The 11,904-nt window shown below is 33.8% G+C and overlaps 1 protein-coding gene across 1 annotated transcript in view; it reads left to right on the top strand.

The window, feature by feature from the left end:
* The first annotated feature begins 4,282 nt into the window (after window positions 1-4,282).
* Window positions 4,283-11,904, top strand: part of LOC126971341 (serine/threonine-protein kinase 10-like) — a 34,252-nt gene continuing 26,630 nt past the window's right edge. The window contains exons 1-4 of the mRNA XM_050817591.1: window positions 4,283-5,305; window positions 8,237-8,371; window positions 9,393-9,515; window positions 10,006-10,209. Coding sequence (XP_050673548.1) covers window positions 4,777-5,305; window positions 8,237-8,371; window positions 9,393-9,515; window positions 10,006-10,209 — 991 coding nt within the window. The 5' untranslated portion in view covers window positions 4,283-4,776. The remainder of the gene's footprint in view (window positions 5,306-8,236; window positions 8,372-9,392; window positions 9,516-10,005; window positions 10,210-11,904) is intronic.

Genomic DNA, 11,904 nt, shown 5'->3' with positions numbered 1-11,904 from the left:
GACAGCAGTATTACTTTTAGATCCATCAGTATAAAGTTGGTTATAATTTTGCCACTCTGACAGCATACTATATACATCTTCCTTATATTTTAATGATTCATTAATAATTATTTTAATAGGTGTATATTTTGAATTATAAGAATTTAAATAACATGGCCAAAGAATACTAGAAAATAGATTATGATCACAAGAAAAATGTAACAAATCAGAGATGCCTTCTACTTGATAGAAGGAATTATGGTCAGTTTGGTTAATATAGTCCTGTTTCTTTAATAGGAGTGGATGATTATTAATAGAAGTTAATTTGAGAAAGAATTTTGTTTGTAGATATTTGAATCTAAGAGCTAGTGGGGGAATATTACATTCTACTTGTAATGATATAATAGGAGTAGACCTAAAAGCGCCTGTTATGATCCTTAAGCATTTATTTTGTATTTTTTCTAATTTATTCACTAATGTAATTACTCCACAATAACAAAAGAAGGCATACTCAAAATGGCTACGGACTAATGACTTATATAGTGTTAGCAAGATGCGTGGGTCTGCACCCCAATATGTACCAGCTAATGATTTCAGAATATTGCAGGCCTTTAATGCTTGATTTTCTAATATTTCAACATATTTGTGCCATCTAAAATTACTTAAAAACGTAACTCCTAAAAACTTAATTGAATTATCTATTGAAATTTCCTGAGTACCATAATATATTTTATAGAATCCTTTGAAAATATTACTACTTTGCTTTTGTCAATACTGACTTCAAGACTAAGATATTGAAAATAAAGCTCCAATTTTTTGAGTGCTACATTAAGATCTAACACAACATTTGATAAATTAAGTCCTGAACTATACACTACTAGATCATCAGCAAATTGGAGGTTAAAAACTCTATTACCCAAAACAATATTTATTTGATTTATGTAGATTATAAAGAGCAATGGACTCAAAATTCCGCCCTGCGATACGCCTCTATATGAATATCGAGGACTAAATTGAATATGCAACTAACTATTTTTTCAGGGACATTAAAGGATAGAAGAATGGATGATAATTGTTCTAAATCAACATTATTAAATGCTCCTACAACATCCAAAAAAACACCAGCCAATATCTTATTGTCAATCTGGGCACTATGGATGTCAAGACATAAATGCCGTATACTCTCACAAGCAGAACGACCACATCGAAATCCAAATTGATTATTAGGTAAGAGGTTGTTACTTTCAATATAAAATATTAATCTCTGTTTTATTAATTGTTCAAAAATTTTACCAACACGCTTAGTGTGATAGGACGATATGAATCAGCTGAACTAGAATCTTTCCCATGCTTTAAAATTGGAATTAGACAGTCTGTTTTCCATTCTTCTGGAATAGTGGAGTTCTTCCATAGGAGATTTAATATTTTTAGAAACTTATTTAAGTTAGAAGAGTTTAGGAGTTTAAACATTTTATAGGAGAGCCAAACCAAACCGCATGCAGAGCCCTTTCTTGATGATAGACCAGCTTTTAATTCTTCAATAGTAAAAGGGACAATCATAAAAGAGTTGGTGGCTATTTAAAGGATGATTATTGTGAATAATTGTCAAATTTGGTACTGTATCTGGAGTATATTTGTGTAAAAAGTTGGATATCCAATTATTGCTAGAGAAACAATTATTATTAGAATATAAGTTCTTAAATTTCCTCATTTTTGTCCAAATCTGTTTCATTGGCGTTAACCTATTTATGGTGGAGCAAAAATCTGTCCAGGATTTAAGACGTTCAAGTCTTAATATACATTTTTTCTTTGCTTGAGCTTGCTTAAAATGAATGTAGTTTTGGATATTGCAATTTGATTTGAATAACAGATAAGCCTGTTTGCAATCTTCTACCACTTTAGTACATTGCCCATTCCACCAGGGAATTTGTCGCTTTCTTTTAGGTAGATTAGTAATATTGTTACAGTGGTAGTTGGTTTTAGGTACTGAATTTTCTACCGCTCTAAGAATTATGGAACAGAAGTTATTGTAAGACTTCTGTAGATTACAAATATTTATATCAAATTGTTTTAACAAGTCATTTACTAAGTTCTCATATTGGTCTAAATTTACTATTTTCAGATTACTGTGTGGAGGAATGTTGGATGGAATTGAAGAAGATTCAGTTTCCGACACTACCATGGAAAATTTTATGATTGTAGGCAAGTGATAGCTGCCCAAAGAGTCCTGATGAACTTGCCATTCACAGCACAGGAATAATGAAGATGATACTATTGTTAGATCTAGTCCATTTGGTCTCCAAGAATTAGTACCCACTGTAGTTGGTTGATCATTATTTAAGAGCATTAAGTCATTATCCTCCATTACATCCATAATGTCTCTACCTCTAGAATTTGTTCTATTACAACCCCAAATGGTATGGTGAGCATTAAAATCACCAGCAATTATTAGTGGTTTTGGAATACTATGCAACAGTCTATTAAATTTAGATTTGTCAAAGTTAGGTACACTGTTGCCAGGAATATAAAAGCTAACAATTGAGATGTCTTTTTGTTTGTATTTAATTTTGATTGCTACATTTTGCAAGGAGTTATCAGAAAATGTTTCTAACTTTTGAAAAAAAATGCCATTTCTAACAAAAATTGCTACACCATTGTGATCATTACCACAATCATTTTTTAGTATTGTATAACCTCTGATAAAAAACTGTATATTTGGCTTAAGCCAAGTTTCTGATATAAGTGCTATGTGTATGTCCTGCTCATAAAGTAGGTTTTGAAGCTCAAGTCTGTTACTCAACAGACTTTGAGCATTCCGCTGTACTATGTTAAGTTTGTGACAGTTGAATGTGACGTTTTATTTCTAATTTGTATGGTATCTTTAATAGCTGAACTAATTGCGTGTGAGCCAATGCTTTGATTCTGTGTTTTATTTAGTGTAATGACTTTTATTATTGATTCTGTGATTAGGTTCATTGCTGCTGGATTGGATAAAATTAAATTAATGATGTCTTGTGTGTTCTCTGTCTTATTGAGTGATGGAAAGTTTGTTGGATGTTTAAATAATTCTGATAATGGTGTTTTACTTTTATTTTTACTATCCAATATCTTTTTTTGTTTTATAGGGCATTGACCTGATACTACCTAGATGGTTACCTTTACAGTGCACACATACTGCTTTGTCAATAGGTATAGTACATTCTTTATATGAATAATTTTCAGTGCAGATTGAGCAACGCTGAGCATTCTTACAGAATTTAGCCAAGTGGTCAAACCTAAGGCATCGGAAACACTGCTTAACTGGCGGCACATAAGGTCGCACTGGTAGACGCCACATCTTTAAGTGAACGTAATCTGGGAGTGAAGTAGATGACGCAAAAGTAATAATGACTGCCTGTGTAGGTTGTAATATAAAACCACTATCGGATTTGTTTTTTTTCATTATACGCCGAACAGAAATAATTTTTTTTTGTACTTGACAAAGAGTTGAAAATTTTTTTGTTGGACATATCAATGGGTACGGAGGAAATCACTCCAGACAATTCAGTGGCACCAGCTGGGATGAACGCCTTAATATTTTGTTCCCTTAAAAATGTCGTGTTGTCTAGGAATGTATTAGCCAAATTGGGTTGTTCAAACACTACTCCTATCTTATATTTGTTGAGTTTCTTAAGATATTTAATGCCTTTAATGAAGCGCGATAAGTAGCTACTAAGAGTTAGCATGTCACGACTACCAAGTGGCTGTTCAGTGACACTCTCTATGAAGACTATAAATTCATGACCGGCACCTGCGTCTTCCGGATATCGGCGACAATAGTCGGTCACCCTATATGGCAAGTGTGTGCTCGTGGTCTTCCAAAACTGTTCGCGAATCTGAGTATTCGCTACTTTCAGAGGTGGAATCTAAAATAGACTCACCTTTATCTCGTTCCGGCTTGGTTTTTTTCCGCCTTTTCGACATCTCTTAGCACAAACCTAAATCACTAAATATATAGACTTTTACTTAAACATATACAAATACTTATATACTTTTCAAAAATTATATACAATATAATAGAAATATTTAATTTTATAGTTAAGAAGACCGCCTTATGCAATCAAGAGTTCCCGCGCTTTTCTTGACAAAGAGAATTTATGTTTGAATTTGTGAACACAGATGACAGAACACTTTTCACGTTTGCGAATTTCAAGTGTAACTTACTCTGGGGTTGTGAAGTGTGTTGGTGATTATTTTGAATATTGCAATACCAACCAATATGGACTTGGCAAAAGGCATGTTGCATGATCTTGCATCCAATAATCCCAAGCCATTATATAAATAAAAAAATGGTGTTTGTCAACATATTATCGATTAAAGAAAATTATGATTTATGTTCACTTAGCATTGATTTTGCTGAAATTACTATTAATTAATATTAAAAAGGAGGTTTATAAATAGATAATTTAACTCATAAGCGCCTATAGAATTTCAAACCATCTATATTCTTTCATTAAATTTGCAAATTCCGTGCAGTTATGTGAGAAACATGTTTTTAATGCAGTGCTAATAAACCACAAATGTGTTAGAATGCCCGAATTACAATAATTAAATATATCACATTACTTTTTTAATCAGCCAGCGATCTAGTGTATATTTTAAAATAGTTACTTTCACAGTTGCAGTTTAAATGAAAATCAATAATGCAGTGAATTGACCTAGCCGCATTACAGTGCTAGTTTCGGTTGTTTATGTCGTAAGTGAAATATAAATTCACAATGTGACTTGATTCATGTTAGACGCAAATAATACGGTAAAATGGAGGATGTTCTCGCTCAGAGAGTAACACCAATATTGAAATGTATGGTCTTATTTCTTTTTATATTTACTGCTAAGGTCTTTACGTCGCGACCCCAGGATTCAGATTATAAGAACAGTATACATCAGCACAAACCTTCGTATTATGTGAGGACTTTCACTAAGTATCATCACAGAAGAACTATACAGTGGAATAGTATTCATGATTCAGGTTACTGGCCAGAACATCCTACAGTCAAAAGAAGTGTTAATTATGAGAGAATCAAGAGATCAAATCTTATTGGGACTGCTAATAATATATATCAGTTGCATTCAGATTCTGTAAAACTTAATACTATTGATGGTTCAACTTCAAAAGAAGGAGCAGATGTAGTTAAGGAAGTTGAACCGAAGTCATCTTCAACGACAAGTCTGCCAATAAAACAAAATAAAACATGCCTCTACAAAATACATAGTGTTACCATGAGTGTTACACCAGATTATGCAGATGATAAAAAAGCTGATATGGTAGTTGAAAATGAAATATTTGGTGAGAATTGCATTATTTTTATCATTGGTATTTATTGTTAGATAAGTTAGATTGACATAAAATTAGTGAGGATATAAGTTTTACCAATGTTCAATCTATGATACCAACCTACAGTAAAAAAGAGTTAATCTTTCTAAACACTCCTGTGATTTCTCTAGTCTTTTTTTGTTTATTATAACACCAACAGCACACATTAAGTAAACTAAATATAAAAATATTAATTACAGGTTCACACTATTTAATATGCAACATTCAGAGCTCTTATTATACTATAATTTAAACATAAATAAAAAATTTTACTTATAAGACTTTCCCCCTTATTCATAATGGTCCGCTAACTTAAAACAGCCACTAAGGAGTGTTTTTTCTCATTCTGACTTAGGTCAATAGATGAAGACAGTGAGAATTAGTAATGCTTTAAGTTAGCTGACTATTATGAATAAGGGACTTTGTGTTGTGGTTATGTGTGTAAGTGTGGTATGTCTTAAGTCATTATTAGAGTTGAGACGAACTAGGCAAAATGCGATACTAGGTATGACGGTGACTGTGACTCAAAAGTAACAGCGACAAATACCTGTTACAAAATACTAGCTGTTATTTTAATACTATCTGTGATAATATACTAGCTGCTGTAGTGAGGCGTATTTTTTCGTTGTTTGGTGTTACTTGTTAGCGCCATCTATACGTATTATATAGTACTTTCTCTTGTGATAACTTCAAATTTCAAAAGTTCTGTTTAGGTAAAGCTGTACAGACCTATTAATTATTTTTATAGTTTTGATGTAATAAAAATAATCATTATACTTTCGTATTCATTATGTTTCAATACTACCTATGCTTAAGTTAGTACACAATTAAAATGTGCCCTTATCATAAGAATAATTCAAAAATAAAGTAGAAATAAACATCATAAAAATATATTATTCAGTAGGTACTATCAAATTACCAATATAGGTTTTTTCTTTCGAAGAGGTGAGCCGTATTTTCCTGCTCGTAGGCACAATATAACTGTGAATAAATACGATTACGAAAAATTATATCAGAGACAGGGTGTTCCATTTGAAATTTACTTCAATATTTTAATTAGGTATCTACCTATCTTATCTTAACAATAGTATGTTAAATAAATGTATGAAAGTGATGTATCTATTATTTACAAATGTGTCTAAAAGAAAAATATTCAATAAACAATAAAAGTAAACAGGGTTTTTCTTATCCTACATATTTTAAAAGAACAGTTGAACCATAACTATTTTATTACCTATTGAATTAAAAATAATATAACAGACCTACAAATCACACCACTATAGCTGTATCAAAATACTGTTAAAAAAATACTAAATACTCCTAATGATTTGTTCAACAACAGGTATTACTCAAATATCAGTTGCTACTAAAATACTAGCTGTTATTAAATACTTGTTCAGTAACAGTTGTTACTAAAATACTAGTTATTATCAAATACTTGTTCAATAACAGGTGTTACTCAAATAACAGTCATTACTAAAATACTAGGTGTTATAAAATACTAGTTGTTACAAAATACTCCTAATACTTGTCACTGTTATTTTTGATATCTTGTCACAGTGACAACCGGTGATATTTTAATACCTGTTACAAATACCTGTGACGATAAATATGTCTCACCCTTAGTCATTATCAACTACTTGATTACAATATATTTAAAATTATTTGCTTTTTGAAAGAGTTTTTAGTATGTATGAATGAAAATTTTATTATAGCAGCAAAGGATAATGCAGTCCACTGAATTCTGGGCATAGGTAGAGAAATTGGGACATAAGGGTATAATGCCTTGTACACTTATTGAAAGAGAACTTTTTATCACTCACCATCAGGCAACCTGTACACTTGTTTGTCCTCTTCTTCCATAATAAAATACCTACATGAAATTAGGGACATCCTGAATAAGAGCCAGGAGGATAGTCCTAGTAACAATTGCATGAGAGGGTTGATAGCATTAGATCTAACTGTATGTGGGTTTAATTTGGGAAGTACTGATATGATACTAATTTCTGCTGCAAGCGAAATAGAACACAGGATTAACAGCCATTTTCAAACACCTATCTCTCCTTTGTTTAACTTACTAGACATAGACAAATCTATCCTTTTAAGCTGACTTACATTGCAATAACTTATCGACACATAGCATTGGACTATAACTAATAATATTACTATATTGGACATAACAAAGGATGGATAACATCTTGTCATTAAACGGTCATAGCAATGTATCGGTAACTAGAGATATGTTATTGAAAACAGCTGTAAGTGTCTTCCCAAGGCTTGTAATCTAAAAATTCAAACTGTTTATACTTTGTACATAGGGATCTTTATATTCAGTTTTGTTGCGCCTGTAACCAAATTTACAGTTTTAGATTATTTAAGTGCATTATATATCTGTGAACAGTGTTTCCCGCCTAGATATTATTCTATCCTAATCACATCCTGCAACATTATTATTCCAGATGAAGAGTATATTATTGAACTTAAATTTAATTTGTAGCTTGTTATGAATGATGCTGGTCTCGAACCCGCACCCTCCTTGGTTCTGTCCGAGCGCTCTTGCATGCGGCCCAATGTTTGAGTGACGTATGACTTATAAATCTTGGTATATCTTGTTCACAAAAGTTTGTGGCTCCATCTTCAGCATCTACTTTACAGTTAATAACCTGCTCATCCCTAATGACGAAAAAATAATAGCATAAATATTGTTCATAAATTTTAGCTACAAATAAAATTTAATTAATCCCAGATGTGAGGGGATGTCACTTAAAATAACAAATTGTTTATTATTGAAATTATTGACACTAATGTTGTTGTGTATGCAACCTGGCATCCACATGCTAAGCATGTGGGTGAATAAGTGAACATACAAAAATAACTATCCACTTTTAAAACTCATGTTCGCAGGCAGGGGAACATTGTCCGAGACAACTTTAGCAGATGGGGAAGTGGTACAAGTTGAACAATGTACGGATCCACAAGCTTCTTGTTACACACTTTTTCAACAGGGCAGCGATGCCAATGTTACAGTTCTTGGCCAGGGTGAGAGTTTACTTAATTTTTCTTTTCATGACAATAAACTATAATATAACTACTTCGGATAAAATCATGATCTTTAATTAGAAGAAGAAGTGGCAAGAATCTAATTGCCACTCATTTAAATCAAAATTTACACCTTCATTGTTTTACAAATGAATTCAATTACAATATACTTATTTATTAAATGATGCAACAAAAATACTCGCGTCAATAGTCAATGCCTAACATGAGTAAGTCAAAAAGTAAATGTAAATTAATACAAAACAGGAGTTTTTGAGTACAGTAGATGCATCATCCACACACACCGTAAATTAATAAAGGTATTTTGCAAGTATTTTACTAGCAATTATAAAAAATATAATAACCTTAATTTTAAGAACATGAATCAGTTTCTGGTAATAGGATTAAATTTGTTATTGAAGTCTCAACATTAAATCGTATTTCAAATGACTGACTACTTTTATCTTTCTGTCCACGAATTTATAGATTTACGCACTGTTTCTATAGAAATTTTGTATTCTCTGCATCTAATGTTTTAATGAAACATAAAAATATTACATAGGCAGCAACAACAGTATTGGACGATAATAGTGTACAATGACACTCTCTAGCTTCAATATTAACACATTTATGCATCAGTAGGATCAAACCGTTTTTATGTGCATGGGGGTACTTAGACAATCTTATCTCTCAACAATCATTTATGCATCAGAAGTGGGATGACACCCGTGAGGGTGGACTTTGACTACCACATACCTAGACAAACCACACCAATCCCATTTATGCATCAGAAGTTGATCAAGCGGCAAGCCGGCCTTCGTTTCTATCAAAGCATGAGTATTTATACTATGCCACTCCAATTTAAACACAATTATTATGCATCAGAAGCAGCATCAATCCGACAGTGATACGTTTCTATCATATGCTTTTAATACCCAGATTTTTGCATTTTTCCAGAACTCGTTTGGAGATTGAGTCACATAACAAAATAAGTCTAATAACGATATACAAAATAAATTTTCAGGCTGCTGGAGGTTTCCTCATAGCGATGCTCGTAACGACTGCGATAAATGTACCAGAGTAACAGCTAGACTCCCGGGCACCAAGTTTTGCTGTTGCACCAAGAGTTTCTGCAATGCCGACTTTAGTAAGTTGAAGTTTTAACTTCAATTTCCAAATGTTCGAAGTTCAAAGAACCTCACGTTATATTTCCATACAATATATTAATTGGATTATGTTCACTCAAAGTCACATATGAGTCAATAAAGACATGCCTGATCTATATTTATACCCTTAAGGATTTATCTCGAATGATGTCGTACAGTCCAGTAAACAAGTTGTTATTATAAGAGTAAGTTATGTCATCCTCGATCTTAGTGTGTGAGATATAAAGCCGAGACTTGCTTACGCACACAGTAACTTATCGATTTTTATGACTCGTTAAAATTGAATGTGACCTTTGCAATAATATAAATTTGAATTATCTTCATGTTACGGACGGGAGTGATATGTACGACAATAGCTAAAACAGAGTTACCATGATACATTTGGTGGAAAGCGAATTATTTAATTTAACAGTAGATTACGTATCGGAACATTTAAATGCAAGGTTCACATTATGCATAATAAATTTACAGCATCACTGAGAGAAGAAACAGTTACAATAAAGGCTGAGTCTACGATGGAAAGCGCGTCGACGGAACCGAACTACTCCAGCGTAGCTGCGGCGGCCATTTTGGCGTTAGTCGCCATTTTGTTGATGGCGATCGTGTTCAGAAAAGTGTATTGTACGAGAGCTTTGTATAAGGATGAGGTTAGCGACGGCGTGGATTTAGAGAAAGGTATGTTGAGTTCAGTTTGCCTGCGCGTGTCCGGATTTAACTATTCTATTGCATACACTTGGCAGCCATTTTGGCGTTAGTCGCCATTTTGTTGATGGCGATCGTGTTCTGTAAAGTGTATTGAATGAGAATTTTGTATGAGGATGAGATGAGCGACGGCGTAGTTGTAGAGAAACGTATGTCGAGTTCAGTTTCCCTACACGTGCCAGGTTTTAACTATGCTATTGCATACACATGGCAGCCATTTTGACGTTAGTCGCCATTTTGTTGAATCAAAATATAATATCATTTATATATAAGGGACAGAAAATGATACTAATTAATGTCAATGCAATAGGTTGTACCATTCACAACCACTTCAAAAAGCGTTATTGAGCCTTAATGAGAAGAAGCGGCAAGAAACTCAATATCACACTGTTAAATCAATTTCAAATTTCGCATTTAACAAAACAAACTTATGCAGTCAATGCGAAGTCGTGAGACAAAAAAAACTCGATAATTCGACCTACTTGAGTAAGGTTAAGAAAAATAAAATTATCAAGAAACTCAAAAGAGTTGCGAGTAAAGTACTTAGCTGTTACCCACTGCAAATGAATAAATCAATGTAGTAGCATTTAATTTTTAATAACTGACATTAACCAAGCCCTCAGTTAATTGTTGTATTTAGAAATGTATATGCAAGAGAGTTTTGCTCAAGTATGGGGTCCGTCACGCTATTTTGCCCTCTCTGCCCACACACTGCTCTGCTCGCGGATTAATCGCGACGCTCCGCACTTGTCATTTGTCTATGTTATAGGCCTGCCACACACTCGACCAGTGGCATGGGAAGTAGCGAGGAATGGAGGCAGTGCCGTAGTGTGACAACATTAGCCGTAATGCGAACATCATGCTCCTCGTCGTCCCCACCGCTCTCTATTTTGTCGGTTTTTTGAGTGCGAGTAAAAGAAACAAGTGCGAAGCGTCACGATTAATTGCGCGCGTAGCAGTGTGTGGGGAGAGACGCTGACATCGCAGTAGGGTAAGGAGCATAGCAATGAGCAAAAGGGTGTACGAGGGGAGGTCAAAAAGTTCGCGGAATGACTGGGAAAAAAGATGAAATGATACATTATGTTATTTTTCCTTTTCAATATATTCCCCCTTAACACGAATACATTTTTGGGATCTGGCATATAACTTATTAATACCGTCGAAAAAATAGGTTTTGTCTTGGGCGTCAAAATACGCCGAAATCGCCGACTTGACTTCATCATCGTCTCTAAATTTTTTTCCACGCAGCTCTTTCTTCATCTTTGGGAATAAATAAAAATCGCTAGGGGCCAGGTCTGGACTGTAGGGTGGATGGCGTAGTTGTTCAAAACCGCATCGATGAATGGCAGCCGTCGCAACATGACTCGTGTGAACGGGCGCGTTGTCGTGCAAAAGGAGTACACCTTTTGTCAGTTTTCCTCTTCTTTTTTCTTTAATAGCTTCTTTTAATCGGTCCAATAGGGAAGCGTAGTACTCTCCCGTTATAGAAACACCACGTTCTTTATAATCGATCAAAAGAATACCTTCAGTATCCCAAAAAATAGTCGCCATGATCTTTCCGGCCGATTGCGACACTTTAAATTTTTTTGGGGGTGGTGTGCCTTTTTTGTGCCACTGCATCGACTCCTGCTTTGACTCAGGCTCATAGTGGTGAACCCAAGTTTCATC

Source organism: Leptidea sinapis, chromosome 23 (genome assembly GCF_905404315.1).
Source record: "Leptidea sinapis chromosome 23, ilLepSina1.1, whole genome shotgun sequence".
In the NCBI taxonomy this organism is placed as follows: Eukaryota; Metazoa; Arthropoda; class Insecta; order Lepidoptera; family Pieridae; genus Leptidea; species Leptidea sinapis.
The sequence above is the reverse complement of the archived record's forward strand: the minus strand, read 5'-3'. Positions and strand labels throughout refer to the sequence as shown.